The sequence below is a fragment of the Henningerozyma blattae genome, chromosome 2 (genome assembly GCF_000315915.1).
Source record: "Henningerozyma blattae CBS 6284 chromosome 2, complete genome".
Taxonomy (NCBI): Eukaryota; Fungi; Ascomycota; class Saccharomycetes; order Saccharomycetales; family Saccharomycetaceae; genus Henningerozyma; species Henningerozyma blattae.
Window position 1 is genome coordinate 2195646 of NC_020186.1, and position 23502 is coordinate 2219147.

Sequence of the window (23502 nt, forward strand, 5' to 3'; positions counted from 1 at the left end):
TAAAAAAAATATTTAATACAAGAGATATAATCATTACATACTATTCTCCATAGCCATATAATTCTGTACAATACTTTATTATACTCACCTATTTTTTTACCATTGTAATTATTTACATTCTCATAACGTAATCTCATTATCTCAGCTCAATACCATCTTCTCCTAACATAATCTGTGATTTCCTATTATGAAGTTAAGGCACCTTTACAACCATAATATCTCATAAAACACGTCAACAAAGCCCACAAGGCTGTTTACATTTAGTGACACGAATTTGTGGCATGGGCCACGCCATTGTCATTGCATTACAAAGCGTCCCTTTTACAGTTCGGAGAAGTAGGTGCAACTTGCCCCAAACGGTATCTCCGCGGAACTAAGAGGGACATCAAGAATGTTGGTCCGTATATATAAATAGGTCACAGAACTAATATTTCATCCGAGCTCATCACAAGGATCAACCAATAAAATTTTCATATCAACATTCCTTGCTGGAGTTTCTGATTTGATTTTAACCATAGGTATAACTATTTTATTTGCATTGCATAGACGCAGAATTATCTGCATTTATTAGACGTTTTAAATAACTATCTATAGTCACTTCGTTTATCACTCATTTTTCAGCCGTATAAAAAAAGGCCTCTTTATTTCTTTTTTTTTTATTATTTTATTATTATTTTTATTAATTACAAACAGATTCACATTTACGTTTAAAATATATTTATCATGAACGGTGAACCCATTTCCTTCTCTACTGTTCAATCACAACATCCTTTTGCCTTTGCCACCACATGGAAGGGTGTTTTCAAGAAGTTCTTAGGTTTTATAGGACCAGGGATTATGGTCTCGGTTGCATATATGGACCCAGGTAATTATTCCACATCAGTTTCAGGTGGTGCTCAATTTAAATATCAACTATTGTTTTCTGTTTTCATATCGAATATATTCGCAGTTCTATTACAATGTTTATGTGTGAAATTAGGTAGCGTGACAGGTTACGATTTGGCAGAAAATTGTAGAAGGAATTTACCTCTATGGATGAATTACACTCTATATTTCTTTGCAGAATTGGCCATTATTGCCACAGATCTCGCTGAGGTTGTGGGGACTGCCATTGCATTGAACATTTTATTCAATATTCCACTTACTTGGGGGGTTATCTTAACTGTTTTGGATGTTTTAATCATTTTAATATTTTATAAACCAGAGTCAAATTCCATGAAAAAAGTCAGGTATTTTGAATTGTGTGTTAGTTTATTAGTTGGAGCTACATGTTTCTGCTTTGTCTTGGAGCTATGCAAGATTTCTATCCCAGATAAATGGGAGTTGACTCGTGGGTTTATGCCATCATCCATTATTTTCAAAGATCAGCAAGCTTTATATATCTCTTTGGGTATTTTAGGTGCTACCGTTATGCCACATTCTTTATATTTGGGTTCCTCTGTGGTGAAGCCAAGATTAATTGAATATGATTTAAAAAGATATGGTGAAGCTCAACAAAGACCAAGTTTAAACGCTATCAATTATTCTTTGAAATATGCTTATGCTGAATTAATTATTTCATTATTTCTAATTGCTACTTTTGTTAATTCTGCTATTTTGATTGTTGCCGGGGCTACTTTATATGGACAACCTGAAGCTGCAGATGCAGATTTATTATCAATTTACAATTTGTTGGTTCATTACATATCCCCAGCAGCAGGTTTAGTCTTTGCTCTGGCTATGTTATGTTCTGGTCAATCTGCTGGTATCATATGTACTGTAGCAGGTCAAATTGTCTCTGAAGGTTTTATCCAATGGACTTTATCACCTTGGGCTACCAGATTGTGTACTAGGTTGATTGCTATTATTCCATGTTTATTTGTTACTTTGACAATGGGTGAACGTGGTATTTCCGATATCTTAAATTTCTCACAAGTTGTTTTATCATTAATTTTACCTATTGTTTCAGCACCATTGATTTATTTTACAGCCAATAGAAAATTAATGACTGTAAATGATATTCATGGAGATTTCGATCCAAAATCACATACTCATCGTATTAGATCCAATAATTATTCTTCAACTAATAATAGTTGCAATTCTATCACTCATTCTACTGATCAACTATTAATTGTAGAACAAGAAAGTGAAGACGATTCTTCTATAATCAATGAAACTACGCCATTGAATTTGATGCATCGCAATAGTACAGATAGTAGTAATGGTATTATCAATAATAGCATTGTTAATTTCCAAAATAAGCACGCCGTTGACTTTACAAATAATTCTTGGTTGACTTACAGTGCTGTTATTGTTTGGGCAACTATTGCAGGTTTGAATACCTATCTGGTAATATCGTTCTTGTTTGGTGCAGATGTTCATTTCTAATATCTTTTCCTTTTTTTTTTATCTTACTTAAAGCTGCATATTTTTACAATAATTAAACAAGAAGTAATTACAAAGAAAGGCAACCCTTATTTTTCTTCTTAAAAAAAATATCAAATTTATTCCATGTTATAATTAATAACATTTTACTATTGGATTTCCCTTGTGCCCTTTTATTAGTTTTTTTTCAAATCATATCTCTTTTTTTATTCCAATCTTTTATTTTTTTCAAAAAAAACAAAAAAAATACTTACCTTCTTCTTGAAATATTTTTCTTTTTCGATACTTTAAATTAACGAGACAATTGCCATATCATTCTGTTTTTTATTTTACCTACTGCTCTAACTACTTTTCTTTTTGTTTGATTCTACTTTCTTATAGATACATTACATAATCTATCACCTTTTTTCATATTCTGATGAATATATATCTGCATTACGAATTATCATCTGTCATTTTCTTGCTATATTTTCTGTCATTTAATTTTATTATACTACAATCAAATTCCGGAAATCTCCGTTCCATCTATATATCTTGTATACCTGTTTTCTTAGACAATATTAATTTGTCTATTTTTTCCGGACGGCCTCCGTTCTGGGATTAGATAGATAATAAATATCATCAATTTATTAAGTAGTGTTAATTTGGAAGGATAATAAAAAGCAAGGGATTTACATATCAAAAAGCTTAATTTAATAGCTAAAAAAACATACATAGAGATTAGACTCATGATATAAATTAGTTTTTTTCAAACTTTTTACATCCATTCTATCCATTTTCAATATTCATATTCCCATTAACTTTGAAACCTAATACGTGACTAAACAACCGTTGTCCATCAACATATCACAACCCTTATTGCCTTCATATTCGCATTCTTATAATTGACAAGTTAGAAGTGTCTATTATACTATTCTTCTTTTTGCTTTTTGTTTTGTTAGCTTCGCGTATTGTTACTTCGTTTTTATCCATTTTTCATCATCACATTTGTATCATTTATTAAGTTAATTAGCTTACTTTCATTATCTTCCCTTTCTGTTTTTTTTTTTATTATTATATCGTTCAATTTGCGTAATATCCTTTGCTAGATCTTACATTTTATTTGATTATACCAAGCTATTTATCTTTAAGTGTATTTGTCCGTCTATTCTTATAGATCATACATAACTACACTACCACATTTATTCTTCTTTTACTTCTGGTATCTCATCAAAATTGTTCCACTATTCCCTACTATCCTATCCTTTTGTTTTAGTTCTAAACTTTCAATATTTTTAATTTTTGTTTTGTTTTGTATTACAATTTATTCTTCCAGTTCAAATTTAATAATAGGTAGGTGACTTTTTGATCTTCTTTTGTTTTATTGTTGTTTTTTAATTTAATATCCTCCTTTTATGTCTTACCAATACGGCTCAAATCCATTGATACTAATATAAATAATATTATTTTTATTTGATAATGATTCCACTAATATTGTATACTGACCTAAGACTTATTCTAGTATGGTCTTGGAGAGGCTTCTTGACATTCCTTTACTTATTATTTATTGGGTTTTCCATAGTGTTACCAATAGATTCGATTGTGCAAGCTACTGAATCTTCAAATGATGCTTTGAATACCTTTATAGTAGTGGGTGCAATTGCTTTCTTTCTGTTTTTTTCAATAATCATCTTAGCAGGTAGGGCCATCTATTATAGAAGTTGTCTTAAGGATATACCAAGATATTATATACCATTAACACCAAATGATTTACCACATAAACCATCAAGACACTTGGTGCTTGAAAAATTAGAAAAATCAAAAAAGCTAAGTGTAATCTTCAAAATACCAAATTTACCAGTCATTCATCCAGGTTTTGAACCACCACGTCGTTGTGATGACCCAAATTATGAAAAATTGTTCCCAGAATACTTAAATTATTCCGTTTGTATTAAAAATATATCTGATAGATTGAAATATCAAGGAATATTCCTAAATAATGTAGATCCTTCAGTTAACTTACAAGACACAATATCAGATCTTATTAGAAATAAATTCATATTAAATTCAAACGACGAAGTTCAAATTAGGAATGCAAATGACTTTATAGATTTATATGAATATTTACGCTATTCTGGTAAAGAAGTTGAAAGAGCTGATTTCATTAAATTTGTTCAATTGTGTATTTATTTTGTTGATTTGACCATTAATAAGAACGATTTATTGCAACGAAGTACAAATAATTCAGACGATTTAGATGATATTACAACTAGAAATACTGTAATTAATCAAAATCCTTTTAGTTCAGAATTGAGCTTTGATATTAACTCTTTTATTAGTGAGTTTAATAATCCGATGTTTGATTTATCAACTGACTTAAATACTTCAAGATTTAATGATGATACCAATTTTAATAAACCCAATATTAAATCTATTGATAGTCATTTAGGCCGTTCACGTTCTCATACCAATTCCAAAAATAATCACAGAGGTTTACATGATTCAACGTTACATCTAACTTCAACAATTAATGATGCTGACTCAGAATCAATTTTAATATTAACTTCAAATTCGAATTCCAATGGAAATTCTGTTTATTCTAGTAATCCATTCAATTCCAATTCTTCTGAACAAGATATTGAAGAATTTAGACCAGGTTTGTTGAATAGATTCCCGACTCAAACAAGTTCCCAAGAGCGAGTATACCAAGAAGATATATTTATACAGCATCCACATAGTTCACATCTTGCTCAACAGCAGTACATGCCTTCACAACGGCAACCATTAAGTTCTCAACAGGGAGGAATGGAATACCCTGGTAACCAAATGGCGCAGAGTCATTCAGTTATACCACAAGGAACGGATCACTCGAATTCGCAAACTAGTTTAATGGAGCCACCTAAAATTTTCCTATCCTCTAGTAGGATGCCGAGCTTAAATATAATAGATGTGGTTGAGGATGAAGAAGATTCGACAGATTCTGATCCAATATCGAAGATAGAAAGTTATTAGTTAGTAATTGATAGCTACTAGTATTCTTTGCGTCATATAAGGTAAATTTGGTCCTAGTGTAAAGCAATTTACATTTTGATCTTATCTTTACTACCTCTTTTTTATTCAGTTGCTTCCAAAGGTCACATCAAATTTTTATTGTTTTTAATAATTTTTTTTTAACTGGGTATATGTATACATTATTATAGACGACAAATTAGTTCATAAATTTACTTCTCGATTTTTGTCAACCATCACTGTAATTTCAGTTTTTTTAAAGGATTTTTTTATTACTTCTCCTTATAGTATTAGCACGCTCTAAAATAAAACGTAATATCTTATACAGTAAAGTTAGTTTCATCTATTTTATTTCTTAGAAAGTTAAGTATCCAAAATCACTGGAATTAAATAAGAGTACCTAATACTTAATATTTTATCTTCAATGGTAATAATATTATCATATTTTCAAAATGCTTTTTTTTTTAACCAATCGCTTCTTGATTGTGTTGGAAAAAATATCTTGTAAAAAGTAAAAATCAAAATATAGGAATATTATACAGATAAATAAATAAGTAAATAGGTTAATGATTATTTGTTCAGAAGATACTAAATAAAAGAGCATTAGGCTAATAATTATTGTTTATTTGATGTAAGTTGTCTAATTGCCTCGTCTTTGGCCTGTATTTCTCTCTTTAAACGGTTTATTTCATTGACTAAAGTGATTGAAGCTGGCTTGCATCCATTTTCTTGAAGCAAAACCTGTTCTTCAGCGACAAATCTTTTCATTCTTTCTGTATTTAATTGTTGAATTAATTCGACTATTTTTGAAGATTTTTTTTTAAGTTCATTTTCAAAATCAACAATTGAAAATTCAGATTTAACATCAGTTATTTTAAATCCCTTAGTTGATGAAAGCATTTCAAATTTTTCTTCCATATAAGTTTCTCTCCTAACAGATTCTGCTAACTCAGTTGATAATAATTTAATTTCATTCATCAATGTTTTGTTCTCTTCAAGTATGTGGAACTGTTCAGCACTAATAGTGATTGTTTTGAATGAACTAATTGGTGAAATATTTCCGTCATTAGCAAAGCTTGGTATATAGGTTTTTTGAAGAGTATTGTCAAAACTAAAATCATCTTCCGAATGATTGACACCTATTTCAATATTTTGAGCCTTAATGGCTTCTTCTTTTTCTTCATGAATAGTATTTTCGGCCAGCAATAATTCACTTCTCCTTCTACCCTGGGCTTTTTCACAGGCAGATAGCCTTTTTTGAATATCTTTTTTTGGTGATTGAGCATTACTTTCATCTTTTAAGTTAGATAATTTATATTGGAATGCACCATCATCGTCATCAGCATTTTCATCCTCTCTTTTTCTGCTAGGGACTTTCGCTATTCTAAGATTATCAGCAAATTTCGTGGATACAGGTTTATTTCCCAATGGCGAAGAGGTACTCTTAAAATCTTCTTTTGATTGGGAGAATGATCTATCCGATAATTTAACAATTGAATCAGTAGATGGAGTACGGCTATTGGTGCTGCTGATACTATTTCTCTGTGCCGATATAGTTCTTGTGTTTGTTAAATCTTCCTCTTGATTTCTAACTGTACCAAAAGTTGATTGTGAAGCTAGAGAGCTTATGTCGGGTGGATGGCTTACGTCTTGAGATTGTTTTCTTCCAGTTCCATTTTGAGTAGTTGGTTGAAATTCTTGTGCAGTTGAGAATGCATTGAGATCTGTTGAATTTTCTAGCATATACATGCCTGATTTTTTTGGTTGAGAAGAATCACTAGTATCAGAAACATAAGACACCATTGAAGATCTGATGCTTGGCCTAGTAGGCTCTCTTGGTGATAAATCTCTGGAAGCCTGCTGGTTCAATTCCATATTCTTCATATTTTGATTATTAATTTCCATTTGCTTTTCGAGTAATTCTCTTTGCTGTTTTATGATATCTTTTTGAACTTCTAATTCCTTTTGTTGCATCAGTTTTTCCTTTTCTAAAATTTCTTTTTCTCTCTTAGCTAATAGAAGTTCTTTCTCCTTTATTTCTTCTTGTTGCTGTGGTTCAGATAATTTTAACACATTCAGCTTACCCTTTTCATTTGAAAGCATGGAGTTGTCAGTGTTTAAGGAGGAACTATTATTAGATTTAGAGTCATCATTATTTATATTGTGTAAAATTGAGTTTTCGTGAGAATGGCTTATATCTTCTATGTTATTAGTTGTATCTGAATTATTATGCATATGGGTTGAATTTGATTTGATACCCAAGGAAGAAGTTGAAGAAGGAGCGCTATTTGGTTGAATATTATTCAAGTGATCCAAATCAGATCGGCTTAATAAAGAATTATTATTATTATTATTCATTCCATTTCTTAGATTATTAGATTGTGAACTATCAGGGGTATAATTGTTTGCATCTCTTTCTTGCTGTAAGTGTGAAATCGTAGGAATATTATTAGTTGAACCAGATTGTACCATCATTTGCATGGGCTTTGGTCTTTGAGAGTTTTGCAATGACATCGTTCTAGGTCCATTTCCATTTGGAGTTTGATTATTAGGCATATTATTCATATTGGGTCTTGGCACATTTTGTATGGAAGTAGTTCTTGGATTATTCATATTCATATTATTTTGGAAACTATTTCTACTGTTCATAGCTCCATTATTATTAAAGATTGGTCTGTTACCATTTTGTAACGACATAGTTCTTATATCGTTACCATTCATATTCATGTTAGGATCGTTAAAAGTTGGGTGTGTTGGACTAGTCATAGACGAGTTTGGAACAGTATTACTAGCGTACATACCTCTTTGTTGTTGTTGCATCATCATATTTTGTTGGAAAGGATTCATACCGTTTATTTGGCCTTGAGGATTTGTTTGTAGAGACATGGCTCTTGGGGGCATATTATTATTACTATTGTTGTTTTTGTTATTATTTTGAAGTTGTTTCGAAAAATTATTATAATTCATCTTCCTTTGGTTTGTTAGAAATTTTCTATATTCAGTATTTGACATATGTGAAGTATCATTTGGATCTTTTTTCGTTAAGATAGTTGGGATAATAGGTGTGGAATCGGTAGAAGTCCCCAAGATATCTTTTCTATGACGCATTCCTGGAATATCACCAAAAGTGTAAATGTCATTATCATCCATTATTACTTCATCATCATCTTTCCCACCATCATCTCCTCCCGCACCTCCTCCTCCACTGCCAGTTACACTTGATAAGAAGGAAAATTGATTAGAACCTGAAGATCCAGAATGGTTTTTCTTACCAAAATTCAAATGTAAGTTATTTTTACCTTTCAAAAAATTAGAGAATGAATTACTAGTTAATGAGTTAGATCTATTTTCTTGTGGCTCTAGTTTTGGAGGAGATGCTTTTCTAGAGTTATAATTCATTTGTTGTTGCCTTTGGGGCTGGTTCATCTGTTGCTGATTCATATATTGTAGTTGTTGCATATACTGTTGTTGCATAAACTGTTGTTGTTGTTGGGGCATTTGTTGTCGATATGATTGAGGTGAGCGGCCATTTGTATTATTATCGTTGAATTCATTAATCATTGGTTCTTGAGTAACATCTATATCACCAATGTCATTATTTAATAATTGATTTCTTCGTTGTTGCATGGCAGACATAGGACCTCCATTGTTGGATATCATATTTTTAATGATACGAATTTATTGTTTCCTTACTTCTTTCTTTTTGTTTTTTTGTTGTTGTTTTTTGGAAAGCACAAAATATTATTTGAATCAATTTATTTATCCTTTAGAAAACTTACCTGCAATAAAATGTCGTTAATTTATGCGACTGTATTTTATTATAGCGAATGTGGATTAGGATAATTCCTGAATTATTGGAGCAACAACTAGTATTGAAATGAATATGTATATATAGATATGTATATATATATATATATATAATTGTTTGTCCCTGTATACAAATAGGTTACTGAGTATGCTTTTGTTTATATAATATCCATATAATGATATGTTATTTGTTTAACTAAATTTTCGAAATTTACTTTTGCTAGGCAGATCTAGTGTTTCATTTAATGGATAACAAGAATCACACGTCGACTCCCAAGTTAAGCTGGACAGAGCCTCCCTCAGGAGAATCTTAAAGGAAAGATTCAGAAATTTGATATTTGAGTTTTCCAACTTTCCTAAAAGCAATCCATAATTTTTTTTTATTATTTCCCATATTTTCAATTTCTTTTTTCTTTCATTTGTTGTTTCTTGTTTTCTGTTCAAAATTAATCTTCAACGCTGTTTTTTTGTTGTATTTCCTAAAGAGGAGATATCTAAACACAATTTGGCCGAAATTTTTTAAATTTTTCAAAATATGAAAACGCTCGGACAATAACGGGCAGTATTTCCTAAATGGGCAATCTGCAAGTTTCTATCTTTGCATGTAAAAAATTACATCAATTAACTGGACAAAATTGGTAAAATGATTGCTTATATAAAAAAAATAAAATAAAAATTGGGGGATTTATCAGTAAGAAAATATATGGTTATTTTTAGTTAAGTTAAAAAAAAATAAATAATATATAAAAAAGGGAGCATAATTAGTATTATTAGTAAAAGTGTAAAGAGTGTGCCTAGATTTGGCAGTGACATGTTAATCATGTGGGAATATATTTATTTTACAAATGTGAATGAACAGAATAAATTACAATTGATATTAGCAGAAGTATTATTATTAAAATTATAATTCAGCACCGAAGATCAAAGAACCGATCATAGCAATACCGATGGCAACACCGTATTTCCAAGAGATTGGGTTAGCAACCATACCAGCGGCGGCAGCGTTCTTAGAAGTGGTGGTGGCATTACCAGCCTTGGCATTGACAGATGAGGCAGCAACGTTACCGTTAGAAACTAAGTTAGATATAGTGGAAGCACCCTTGGAAGTGACAGAAGAAGCAGCAACATTACCAGTAGAGACTAAGTTGGACATGGTAGAAGCGGCTTTACCAGTGACGGAAGAGGCAGCAACGGCACCAGCGGAAACTAAGTTGGACATAGTAGAAGCAGTCATATTGAGTGGGTTTGATATTATATCAGTGGAATTGGGTGTGTTTGGATTGTTTTTGACTAGCAAAGTACTGTTACTTTGAGCGATCACGACTGGACGTGGTAAGTTTGGAATATCTATACTTAAACTTAAGGAATCCATTGCTAAAAAATATTAAAAAAAATTATTTTTTTTTGTTTGAAACAAATTAAGGTAAAATGTTAGAGATATATATACTTATTGAAAAGACAACGCCAATTGATTGCACTTCTAGAAAGTTTAGGGCTCTGAGTAGTTCTTAATGCAGAGGAGGGAACGAATCACGAAAAAGTAACCAGCAATAAAACGCCAAATTATAAAAAATATATTTTTATATCAGAAATATAAAGTCAACCACCGGAAGCCAAGACATCAAACGAAGAAACATGGCATGGTCTGAGACACTAATGCTCATCTGGGTTATGCTTATATAAATAAATGTTGAAAATTCACAATTATTTGCAAGGTTATACAGCTATTTCACAGGCAAGCATCCCACCCAATGGGCAGAATGTTTCTAGGTAATAACGACTGGCGTGGGCAAAATTCGACTATGCAATCTTTGTATAGTCGACTCTGTGCTTGTTGTTGATACTGTGTCTCAAATCTGGCTAATTTGACAAATTCACGTATTGACACCATTCTCGGCAGACGCGAAATCTGGAATTCATCGGTTTCCTGGGCATCCCTTTTCGTCCACTCGTTTCGCGTCTGGCATTTCCTAACACAGTAAATGTATATCATACGTTGCTATTTTTGGACAACTGTGGCCGGCCAACATTCCTATACTGTGGTGGTGCACGGATGGTGTATGCTGTCTTTGTGCTTCAGGCAAATACTGGAATGAGTAGTCAAGACTTTAAAGTCATCATCTTTAAGATAGAGGGATGGATCGAATTAATATAAGCTATAAAGTTATTAGTTGTTGGTTGATAGCCTAGATGTGTTTCCTGGAAAAGGAACAGTACAATAATCAAGATTGCTGGATGGCTATAATTACCTTGAATTCATAACATAACAGCATGGAAGTTCTTGCCTGGGTTTGTTTTTTTGTTTCTTGCTTTTTTGGCTAAAGCAAATGGATACTTAATTACAGAAGTCATTGGATACTGCTTGTGTTATCTTGTCTGTCGTCATACGGGTTGTGTATTGGTCGATTTTAATGGCATTCCGAGAATTGAAACAATAACAGTTACCGGAAGCATTAACAAATCTGTAAAGAATATATATATATATGTATAGTTCTTGCAAGGTTATGGCCGTATGGGCAGAAGTAGTTTGGGCTTAGCTAGATAAGATATTCTGAGAGTAGTTCTGGATTTTAGATAAACTAGTCATGGAAATGTGGGGTTTTACGATGAAAGTTTTGTATTAGTTTTAATTATAGAAACTTAAGTTAAAGCCACTAATGTTGAGCTGGCATAAACCATGCAAATTTTACATTCAAAGTTCGATTTTGTGAGTAGCTTCTTAATCTATTGAAAGTTACATAAGTCTATATATCATTTAGAACAAGTTTCTTGGCAGGTTTACGGCGTCATTGTTCTTGAATTGATGTATTGTTGATATTAGCATTTTATTATGCATATATTTCAAATATTCTTGAGTGGTTACCCTACCTTATGTTGTTACCCTCCTTTCCACTGTGTGAGAAAATCTCGGCACGATTTGCGAAAATCTCAGAACGGTTGGCTCTGCCCGCAAAAAAATTTTTCAATTTTTTTTTTCAATTTTTTTTTTTCAATTTTCCAAAATTTTTCAATGCTCGATGAGCGAAGATATATATTGAAAAGTATATAATTAGCAAATAATAAAAATTGCTAAATTTTAACGTTACCATTTTTTGAAACTTTTTTTTCTGTTATATTCCTTTTTACACTTTTTTAAAAGGACTATACTTCAATTTATTAACCGACAAAATGGGTGCTTACAAGTATTTGGAAGAATTACAAAGAAAGAAACAATCTGATGTTTTAAGATTCTTGCAAAGAATCAGAGTTTGGGAATACAGACAAAAGAATGTTATCCACAGAGCTCCTAGACCATCTAGACCAGACAAGGCTAGAAGATTGGGTTACAAGGCCAAGCAAGGTTTCGTTATCTACAGAGTCAGAGTTAGAAGAGGTAACAGAAAGAGACCTGTTCCAAAGGGTGCCACTTATGGTAAGCCAACTAACGAAGGTGTTAATGAATTGAAGTACCAAAGAGCTTTGAAGGCTACTGCCGAAGAAAGAGTTGGCAGAAGAGCTGCTAACTTGAGAGTCTTGAACTCTTACTGGGTTAACCAAGATTCTACCTACAAGTACTTTGAAGTTATCTTAGTCGACCCATCCCACAAGGCTATCAGAAGAGATGCTAGATACAACTGGATCTGTAACCCAGTTCACAAGCACCGTGAAGCTAGAGGTTTGACTGCCACTGGTAAGAAGTCTAGAGGTTTGAACAAGGGTCACAAGTTCCACAACACTCAAGCCGGTAGAAGAAAGACCTGGAAGAGACAAAACACTTTGTCCTTATGGAGATACAGAAAATAATCTGTTTAAACATTTATATAATCTATTATTTACTTTCCGTATTTGATATTTTTTCTGTTTAAATAATTCTATATTTTTCTAATCTATTCTTACACCTTTTTTTTAAATCAAGTAAATTTTTCGATTTCGTGATTAAATGGTCTTTTTCCAAGTTTCACCAGTTTCGGAATATTCTAGATATATTTGTTTAATTGCTTTGTAATGTCCTCTTTGGCCGATTATTATCTTGTTTTCCATAATCGTTATAGACAACGTTTAGTCTTTTACTTGTTTTTTTTTTGTTGCTCTGTCACCATTAGTTTGCTTTAAATTTTTTGACCCTCTTTACTTCAAATACTTTAGTACAAACAAAAAAAAAAAATAATGCTAAAAAAGGTAATTTGCTTGTTTGCTAAGCTACTGCACTATCTTCGGCTGAATACTTGTGTACCGTTTAATATTCATGCAAGTTTTGACAGCAACTACTATTTAGGAGCCTATTCCTCCGTTGATTCAACAATCACCAGCGTTAATCTTTAAAACAATTACTCCAATATCTTGGTCTTTCTTTCTTTCTTTCTTTCTTAGTTACGCACCCCTTAGAGACCCCACACATGATTGGTTCTTTCTTTTGTTCGTAGAAATTGCTTGGCCCAAGTAGAGGACTTGAAACCAAACTACAATCGAATGCTTATTCCAAGTATTACGACTATGTGTTTTACAATTACATGGATTGTTTTACGGCTGGTCTCTTACGTGTGACAGAAAGATTTCTCAAGTGTACTACTGAGTTTTCTCTATCAAAGAATTTATATAATCCGAGACCCAACAAATTTGTCCACTCCTAAGCCTTTGTTTTTTTCCAATTTTTAGTAATAATTAATCACTATTAAACTATTCTTTTTCTTATTTCCTTGACCCTACCTGCCTAAGTCTTTTTTGTAACTCGTAAGGAAAATTACGTATTCATTTTTACGTAGATCGCACACCCTACCATACATATATATATATATATATATTTAAAACTTGCACCACAATTAATTCTAAAGTTTTATCTTTAAATTTAAATCTTGTAGATTTTGCAACGTAAATTCTCAACAAGTTTTGCCTCCGACTCTAATTTTGCTCTTAAGCATACCTTTTTTCCTTTCTAGATTTGTGCTTTTTTTGCCACTATTTGATTTTCCCTCTTTTTTTTGAACCCCTCTTTTCCTCCTTATTTTCCACCTTTAATCGTTTGCTGAAAATAATTTAAGTTTTTAAAAAAAATAAAATACGATTGTCAAAGTGTAACGGAACAAAGGACAATAAGGATCTTAATTATATTAATAGACCCCATTGAGCTGTAAGTTTTAGACATCATACATTTCGTTGATAACTCAGCACACTAAGATTTCGTAGATATTTATTAGTATCTGCAAGAAAAGAATAAAGAAAAGAAAGAAAAAAAAGCAAGAAGCGAAATTTGCTTATAAGATTCGAAACTCAATTATTGTCGAAATTTATCAAACTAACAAATTGAATTAAGGTAATAAGCTGTAACTTTGACAAAACAAAGAGTTAAAACACATTCCTTTAGATATTTATTTTTTCACAATTAATTTTCTTTTTTTACTCGTCATTCCTTAGAAACTTACAAATAAACAAAAAATTTTATTATTAAATATGCCATACTCCAAAACTGCAATTATTTCAGTTAATGACAAAACTGGTCTTTTAGATCTTGCCAAGGGTCTGATTGAAAACAATGTCCGTATCTTAGCTTCAGGTGGTACTGGTGCCATGATTCGTGAAGCTGGGTTTCCTGTAGAAGATGTTTCTTCAGTGACACATGCCCCAGAAATGCTAGGTGGTAGAGTTAAAACTTTACATCCTGCTGTGTATGGTGGTATTCTTTCAAGAGATATGGAAAGTGATGAAAATGATTTAAAAGCTCAAAATATCGAAAAAATTGATTTTGTGGTATGTAATTTATATCCATTTAAAAAGACAGTTGCTAAAATTGGTGTTACAATTGATGAAGCTGTCGAAGATATTGACATTGGTGGTGTTACTCTATTAAGAGCTGCTGCCAAAAATCATTCAAGAGTAACTATCTTATCCGATCCAGAGGATTATCCAGCTTTCTTAAATGAAATTCAACAAAATAAAAACGTTATATCTCAAGACTTAAGAAATAGTTTGGCTTTGAAAGCTTTCGAACATACTGCTGATTATGATGCTGCTATTGCTGATTTTTTCAGAAAGCAATATTCAGAAGATATCGCTCAATTACCTTTACGTTACGGTAATAATCCTCATCAAAAACCTTCTCAAGCCTTTGTTGCTTTGCAAAAGGAATTACCATTTAAAGTTTTAAGTGGCTCGCCAGGTTATATCAATTTATTGGATGCCTTAAACTCTTGGCCACTAGTCAAAGAATTATCAGCTTCTTTAAATTTACCAGCTGCTGCTTCTTTTAAACATGTTTCTCCAGCAGGTGTCGCCGTTGGTTTACCATTAAATGATATTGAAAAACAAATTTATTTCGTTCAAAATATTGAAAACTTATCTCCATTAGCATGCGCCTACGCTAGAGCTCGTGGTGCTGATAGAATGTCATCCTTTGGTGATTGGATTGCTTTATCGAATATCGTTGATATTCCAACTGCTGAAATAATATCAAAAGAAGTATCTGATGGTGTTATTGCACCAGGTTTCGAACCTGAGGCCTTAGAAATCTTAAAGAAAAAGAAGAATGGTAAATACTGTATTTTACAAATTGATCCAACTTACGAACCTGAACCATTGGAAACAAGACAAGTTTATGGTATTAGTTTACAACAAAAGAGAAACGATGCCATTATTAATAAATCCTCTTTTAGAGAAATTGTTTCAGCAAATAAACAACTAACAGAACAAGCAGTTATTGATTTAACTTTGGCTACTTTAGCATTAAAATACACTCAATCAAACTCTGTTTGTTATGCTAAAAACGGTATGGTTATTGGTCTTGGTGCTGGTCAACAATCAAGAATACACTGCACTAGATTAGCTGGTGATAAGGCTGATAATTGGTGGTTAAGACAACATCCAAAGGTCTTGAATATTAAATGGGCTAAGGGAGTTAAGAGACCTACTAAATCAAATGCCATCGATTTATATGTCACAAACCAAATCCCAACTGAAGATCCGGAAAAGGGTCAATACCTTGAATGTTTCGAAGAAGTTCCAACTCCATTAACTGAAGAAGAAAGAAAAGAATGGATTAGTAAACTAAATAATGTTTCTTTATCATCTGATGCATTTTTCCCATTCCCTGATAATGTTTATCGTGCTGTTAAGTCAGGTGTCAAATATATTGCGGCTCCTTCTGGTTCTGTACAGGATAAGGAGGTATTTGCTGCAGCTGATGCTCACGACTTAGTTTATGTAGAGAACCCAATTAGATTATTCCATCATTAGAATATTGGATATAAAAATAAACACTCCAAAATAGAACCTTTAATAAGATAGTATTTTGGCTTACACTCGATTCTTTTTTTCTTCTTTATTTCTTATCTTAACTGTTCTAATTATTACAATTATCTTTCACGACTAATATATACTTTCATATAATAATATACACATATATATAATATCTTCAATTCTATTTTATTTTATAGTTAATATATTTCAACCAAAATTATTTTCCATTCTTTTGACCATGTTTTCCAATTTGGCTTACAATAATATTTAAGACTGAATACTCAACAAGATCTACAAGGGAAAGAGAAAAAAAAATGGATTATATATTATAAAAGATGTTAGCAGTATGGTTTTACACAAATGATAACAGACCACAAGGATCTACATAGTGTTTAGGAATATACCGCAACTAAACGACATAAATCGATGCGAACTCAATTAACTAAAGCTACCCGAAGGTAAAGATAGTTAAGAATTACAGCAACGAGCATTTAGCTTAATCTAAGTTACTCGTCAGCGGGGCTGCTTCTGTCTCATCTACATACATAGTAGCAACAATCGTTGAATATCAAATCATCAAACGACTCAAAACCTCATATAAATATGAAGGAGAAGTACGACAAAACAATACTATAGTAACAATTCCTTGAAACTTTGCCTCACGAGCGCTGAACTGCTGGCAGAAAATCGAGAAGAGTAAATCTAGAGGAAAAGGTTACCGGCCTATAAACATAACAAATTGCTATCCAATAGGACTCAAATAACCCCTCAACCTATTTCGAACCAGCACGAGTCTATACTCTTTTTAAAGTAAATTTAAAAGGGAGTAAGAATAGTTTCAAAAATTGTTTCTTGAAATATATCCTGCTTTTATATGCAAAATTTTTTTTTCCAGCATTCACGCATTAATAGAAAAATTTGGTAAATAGTATCCGAAATGAGATCTGGTTTTCTGTTACCCGGCGGAAAATTAGTATAAGCAAATGATAGGGCTAATGAACTAAGCGGTAAAAAATAATAGTTAAGATTCTATGTATATCAAAACCCAATATTTGAACAGATGAAAGGGCTATTGGCAATTTCATAGTGATGATGAATCATTTAGAAAAAAATATCATACATATGTAAGTACAAATTAAAGCGATATAAAAATTAAACAATATGAATTTTACTATAGCCATTTACTTTTGATCTACAACAAACACATTTGTCAAACCTCCGAAGCCCTAAACTAATTCTACAATCTTCACAAAGAGCCAGGCACTTACATGGCCATAAGATAATATTCCTCTTATTCATCTTACAAACGACACAGCAAGTTTCAATATCCCAATCCATTTCAGGGTCATCTTCTGAAGAGTTTGAATGTGTAGTTGTTTTTCTCTCATCATCTTTGGAATGAGCATGCGAATAAAAGTTTTGTAATAAAACTGATTGAATTACAGCATTTGGATATAATTGAGCGAATTGGGTACGAGTAGTACGTGATTTGGAAAAATTTAAATATGTAAGAATGGACGATAACCAAGTTGGATCGTTATCAGTTGGTATTAGAAGATCTACCACTTCTTTTTGTAATTCTAATTGATCATCTTCATGTTGTGAAAGAAGTTCTTCATCGTCGTCTTCTTGTTGTTGTTCTTCTTCTTTTTTATCTATAAGTGTATAGTCTTCAGATGTATCATTATCAGGCAGTAAAAATAAATTAGGGTCCACCTCAACTTTAGAATTTTCAGAAAAAGGTCTAATTAAGAAACTGGAATAATTGTTCTCTGTAATTAGATCGTTTAAATCTGAAGGTGTGCCTTCCCTTGAACTTGGAGTAGCACTACGATCCTTTTTCGATCTTTTATTTTTTGAAGATTTGGAATGTTTTTTCGAATTAAAATTTGTATCTTTATTCTTTGTTGAGTTCTTGCCAAATAATTTTATGAAGGGGAATTTAATAAATCCAATGGTAGCAGAAAATGCATTATAAAAATTTTTTCTGGGGAAAAGACGTTCATTTGGTGCATATGTCAACAATATTGAATTACCATTACCATTTGTCAAATTATTATTATTTAATAAAATATTATCTGACAGTAAAGTGGAATCATCTGGAATAGTTAAAATTTCATTATTATATGGAGAAACTAATTTCAAAAAAGTTGGATTCATTTCATTTGGTAAATTTATATTTGGATATTCATTATTAAGACCCATTTTAATATTATTCAAATCATTTGATAATAATAGAGCAAATTTGGCAATAACCATTGGATAATCTTGTTCGCCCGTACAGTTCAAATGAGTCCACCAATTTGACATGAACAAATTGAATTTCAAATCAGATCGACTATTAAACTTACCTCTAATGAATACTGCTAGATAATAGCATTCTATGGATACACACACATACAATGTAGAAAATAATTTGGGTAAATGCCTGAAAAGGATCAAAATTGGTAAACTGAATAACCCATTATTAAAGATTCTTTTCAGAAGATAAGTCATATGTACCACTGAAATGATTGAACTACCAATTAATCTATATTTTCTAATATTGAATAATTCCACTAAATGGATAAGAATTCTACCGGCAACACCCAAGAGACAATCAATTAATGAATCTCTAATATAAAGAGTTGAGATCTCTGAAGTGAATTTTGATATTTGGATTTCATTACCATTAGTTGTATTGGAATCTAACAATAATCCATTGGTAATTGAATAGAACTGTACTGATAATTCAAAAATTGTGAAATCCGACTCTTCCAATGGAGTAGAATGGGACGTGACAGTCAAAAGTGTCTCAATAAAATGAGATAATGCAATACTTACAAACGTTAATTTCAAAGAAGAATCCAAGTTATGGATTGAAGAAAGCGTAGGCATTTTATTGACTTCCACACGTTGTGAACCTTCCTCGGTGGTGAGGAGATAATAAGGACGATTTAAATAAGTTGACGATGTGATTAATACAAAGCATACTGTTAGTAATAAGGTGGTCATGGAATGTAATATTATCTTTGCAGTATTTGGTAATTTGATCATGGGGGCAGATGATCTTAAGGAAGACATCACCACCAACCTATTGAGCATCAGAGCCGTTATAAAACATAGCACAGCATATGTACTAAAGAAGTAATTAATCCTTGATATAAAGGATTGAAGTCCATCGTTCAACATACCTGTGTCAATTGCTTGTTTGAATTGTAATCTGGTTGCTGCAGAAAAAGATAATAGCATGCGGTATGGACCATTCACACTTGCTGCCACTATACTATCCCCGGCAAGCAAAGTATGGCTTGTCATATTCAAATAACTTGGAGTACCCTGCATAGCTAATAATCTTTTGCCGTTATTTTGTTTTACGTTCTATACAATTATTGATCTAGTTATTTTAAGTCTGTTTGATCTCTCTCTCCCAATATAAATTAAAAAAAAAAAAAAAGAAGGCAAAGTAGTCCAAATTAAGTTCTAGAATAAATATACCATATGGCTATTCTCCTATCACTGGTGGTTCTGAACTTTTCTAATCTTAAAATAATAAAACCAATTGTTTAATGATAAATTATCCACCACAAGTAACTTTCTATATAATTAAACTTAATAAATCGGCCCTCTTTTTTTTGTCTCCCTAGTTATCTTAGTCAGATCATCAAACGAAATTAAACTCCCAATTCGGACACTCTCATCCGGACATCCTGCACCCTAAATTTAACCCTTAATTACCCTAATTATGTCAATATAAAACCCTTGATTTCTTAAAACCCGGACATTCCGATATTTTCCGAACTTCCGTGCACCGTTTTCCAATTATTTACGATATTTCCCGTGAACCATCTGTGAGTGACTCACTTTTCAACGAATGACCAATTTTGGTGAAACTAAATATCAAGATGCCGTTCAATAGGCTTTAATAACTTGAAATTTTTACAAAGACAAGTTTACGCGACCCCGTAAAGCGAGATATATAAGTATGGCCCAAAGTCATCTCAATTGTACTAAACTTTCCAAAAGGTACCTCATAGGTGCATTTGGTAATTGTTTTTATTAATTAACTTTTTTTTTTTAATTTTTATTTATTGTCTTTTTAAGTTCTAATTAGATCTTGTTCAAAATTTACAAAATAACAACACCAATTCCCCATCATTACATATTGGAAAATGTCTGACTCATTATTTGAAAAATTCGAAGCTTTACCACCTGATGCTTTATTTGCCATCAAGGCCCGTTGTGATGCAGACGCTCGTCCTCAAAAGGTCGATCTAGGTATCGGTGCTTATAGAGATAACAATGGTAAGCCATGGGTGTTGCCATCTGTTAAAATGTCGGAATTGCAATACTCTCAAGACCCAAGTCATAACCATGAATACCAGCCAATTGCTGGTAATGCTGTCTTGGGTGAAGACGCCGCCAAGATTCTTTTGGGGGTTGACTTGTATGAAAAGGACAAGACTGTTTCAACACAGACTTTGTCAGGTACCGGTGCCTTGCATGTTGCCGCTCAATTGATTTATAAAGGTGATCCAACTCGTGAAGTTTATCTATCGAACCCAACCTGGGCAAACCATAGAAACATATTCGAATCTTCGCACTTGCAACTGAAAACTTACCCTTACTGGAAAGAAGATACCAAAACTTTAGATATCGACGGTTGGTTGAAGACAATTGAAGCTGCCAAGAAAGGTTCTGTGTTTGTATTGCATGCTTGTGCTCATAACCCAACTGGTATGGATCCTACTCCAGAAGAATGGGAGCAAGTATTAGATGCCATGGCCAAGTACCATCACATTGCTCTATTCGATTCTGCTTATCAAGGGTTTGCCTCTGGTGATTTAGACAGAGATGCTAAAGCTATTAGATTGGGCCATGCCAAATTATCCAAGCAATCTCCAATTATTATTTGCCAATCCTTTTCCAAGAACTTAGGTTTATACGGTGAACGTATTGGTTGTCTGCATATCGTTAATCCAACTTCGGCTAGCAAGGCCAATATCATCTCTCAATTGTCTACTTTAACAAGATCTGAATACTCAAACCCACCTGCTTATGGTGCCGACATTGCTTCAAGAATCCTTTCACAACATGAATTGAGAGACCAATGGTACATCGATATGAAAACCATGTCTTCAAGAATTTATAAGATGAGAGTCGAACTACGTAACCACTTGGTTGCTCTAAAAACTCCAGGTAACTGGGACCATATTGAAAAGCAATGTGGGATGTTTTCTTTCACAGGTCTAACGCCAGAAATGGTTGAAAGATTGGAAACAAAGCATGCTGTTTACATGGCTAAGAACGGCCGTGCATCTGTTGCAGGTTTGAATACTTCAAATGTAGAATACGTTGCAAAGTCTATCGATGAAGTCGTGCATTTCTTCTCTTCATAATTCTGTTGCTAACTAATACTATTAATGTGTTATCAACTTCATTACATCAGGCCATATCACAATCTTTCATTAGTACATACATCCCCTCATTTACTGATTATCTAGAAAATAATATATTTGTGGCTCTGCTTCTGTAATTAAAAAAAATAAATAAATAAATAAAATCATCTCTACATTATTACACCGTCTATACATTCTTACCATTTAGCCTTACTAAATTGTATGTAAAATAAATATATCATTTATTTATTTCCTTTTTAATTCTGCATCCATACATTTTATATTTAGAGCCCCATTCAGTTTTTTTTTTTGAAGCAAGGGATTAAGTTGTTTCATATATTACGGGCTGAAAAACAATTAAGAATACAGTGGGTAACAATGCAAATTTTGACTAAAAAGAACTGTAGTTTTAGATAGTACTAAAAATATTCTTCGGTTCAAGCAACAAACAGGTAACAGTTAAGAACACATCGCGCAACTACACGTTTTTAAGGTGAAAATATATATATTAATTCATACTTAAAACACTAGGTTTAGTAAAAGCCAAAAAAGAATGAAATAAAAAAAAATGAATTCCATATTACGAAAGTATTATTCAGTTCTAACCAAAGCTTCTTCTAAAAAAACCTTAACCAATACAAATGAATTTGTAGAGTTTATGAATATTTTCCCAAGGAAAAAGCAAGTTCAAAGAACATTGTTTGAATTGGATAGTAATCTAACTTATAAGCAATTATTGCCAGTATTCCAACATATATATTTAAATAATAAAGATTTGTCAATTATAAAGGAAAGAAATATACAGAATGAAGATTTGATGATAATGAAAAAAGTTTTGGAGAGGATACGATTTAAAAATAAATCTGTCAATAAAAAAATAATTAATTTGGAAGATAATCTATTAAACCTTGCTGCAGAACATGGTAATAATGATGCCATTTCTATATTATCGTTTAGAACAATAATAAATCAAGAAAAGGGGAAGAATACTACGAATACCAATGAGGTTAAAATTGCCAAGGATTTGATTAAACAATTATTTGAATTAAGCCACCCCTTGACATTTAAATTAACAGCCGATATGATGTATAATTCAAATAATTTTCAAGATGCTAGCAAGTATTATAAACAGTTTTTAAAACTTGAAGCAGATAAATCTTCAAGTATAGGCGATGAAAGTGGGAATTCTATTTTGGAAGCTGAAGTATATACAAAATTAGGACAAATATCAATGAAACTATCGGATTTAAACGATGCAGAAAGATATTTCATTAAGGCAATTCAATTGGCACCAATCGAATATACCTGTAACTCATATTATTATCTATCGCAAATATATTTGAATTCCAATCCTTTAAAATCAAGATCATTATTGGAAGCCTGTTCATCACAAGGATTTAAAGAATCCTTTCCACAATTAGGTTATTTGGAATTAAATTATTTTAAAAATATTAAAAGAGCAAAATTTTGGTTTGAATTAGGTATGAGGATTTTCCAAGCTGAATGTTATTTTGGTTATTTTAATTGCTGTATTAAATTGAATGATTATGAAAATGCTTCGAATTGTTATAATTCATTACAAATATTATATAATTCAGTATCAGAAAATGATAAGCAATTAATTGATTTATTTATTGAAAACAAAAGAAATGTTTTAAAAAATTATATTTTGCAACGTTTAAATTAAATTACTGATAAATTTATTGTATTATATTATTCTTTAGCATAATGTATCATGATTATTAATATTCTATCA

The 23502-nt window shown here is 31.8% G+C and overlaps 9 protein-coding genes across 9 annotated transcripts; 6 read left to right on the top strand and 3 right to left on the bottom strand.

Annotated features, from left to right (window-relative positions):
* Positions 1 to 723: 723 nt before the first annotated feature.
* On the top strand, positions 724 to 2367 carry SMF3 (putative divalent metal ion transporter SMF3; the record flags this gene model as incomplete). The annotated part of the gene is made up of 1 exon (XM_004179214.1): positions 724 to 2367. One exon carries the CDS (start codon positions 724 to 726, stop codon positions 2365 to 2367), a length of 1644 nt encoding a protein of 547 aa, XP_004179262.1.
* Positions 2368 to 3822: 1455 nt separating this feature from the next.
* Positions 3823 to 5355, top strand: DLT1 (Dlt1p; the record flags this gene model as incomplete). Its single annotated transcript, XM_004179215.1, has 1 exon — positions 3823 to 5355. One exon carries the CDS (start codon positions 3823 to 3825, stop codon positions 5353 to 5355), a length of 1533 nt encoding a protein of 510 aa, XP_004179263.1.
* Positions 5356 to 5967: 612 nt separating this feature from the next.
* On the bottom strand, positions 5968 to 9012 carry TBLA0B09280 (uncharacterized protein; the record flags this gene model as incomplete). Its single annotated transcript, XM_004179216.1, has 1 exon — positions 5968 to 9012. One exon carries the CDS (start codon positions 9010 to 9012, stop codon positions 5968 to 5970), a length of 3045 nt encoding a protein of 1014 aa, XP_004179264.1.
* A 1048-nt stretch (positions 9013 to 10060) lies between these two features.
* NCW1 (Ncw1p) lies at positions 10061 to 10531 on the bottom strand (the record flags this gene model as incomplete). The annotated part of the gene is made up of 1 exon (XM_004179217.1): positions 10061 to 10531. One exon carries the CDS (start codon positions 10529 to 10531, stop codon positions 10061 to 10063), a length of 471 nt encoding a protein of 156 aa, XP_004179265.1.
* Positions 10532 to 12327: 1796 nt separating this feature from the next.
* RPL15B (60S ribosomal protein eL15) lies at positions 12328 to 12942 on the top strand (the record flags this gene model as incomplete). The annotated part of the gene is made up of 1 exon (XM_004179218.1): positions 12328 to 12942. One exon carries the CDS (start codon positions 12328 to 12330, stop codon positions 12940 to 12942), a length of 615 nt encoding a protein of 204 aa, XP_004179266.1.
* A 1644-nt stretch (positions 12943 to 14586) lies between these two features.
* TBLA0B09310 (uncharacterized protein) lies at positions 14587 to 16365 on the top strand (the record flags this gene model as incomplete). The annotated part of the gene is made up of 1 exon (XM_004179219.1): positions 14587 to 16365. One exon carries the CDS (start codon positions 14587 to 14589, stop codon positions 16363 to 16365), a length of 1779 nt encoding a protein of 592 aa, XP_004179267.1.
* A 1155-nt stretch (positions 16366 to 17520) lies between these two features.
* On the bottom strand, positions 17521 to 19692 carry ASI1 (putative ubiquitin-protein ligase ASI1; the record flags this gene model as incomplete). The annotated part of the gene is made up of 1 exon (XM_004179220.1): positions 17521 to 19692. One exon carries the CDS (start codon positions 19690 to 19692, stop codon positions 17521 to 17523), a length of 2172 nt encoding a protein of 723 aa, XP_004179268.1.
* Positions 19693 to 20519: 827 nt separating this feature from the next.
* Positions 20520 to 21746, top strand: AAT2 (aspartate transaminase AAT2; the record flags this gene model as incomplete). Its single annotated transcript, XM_004179221.1, has 1 exon — positions 20520 to 21746. The coding sequence occupies one exon, from the start codon at positions 20520 to 20522 to the stop codon at positions 21744 to 21746; it is 1227 nt and encodes a 408-aa protein (XP_004179269.1).
* A 568-nt stretch (positions 21747 to 22314) lies between these two features.
* MSS2 (Mss2p) lies at positions 22315 to 23433 on the top strand (the record flags this gene model as incomplete). Its single annotated transcript, XM_004179222.1, has 1 exon — positions 22315 to 23433. One exon carries the CDS (start codon positions 22315 to 22317, stop codon positions 23431 to 23433), a length of 1119 nt encoding a protein of 372 aa, XP_004179270.1.
* Positions 23434 to 23502: the final 69 nt, after the last annotated feature.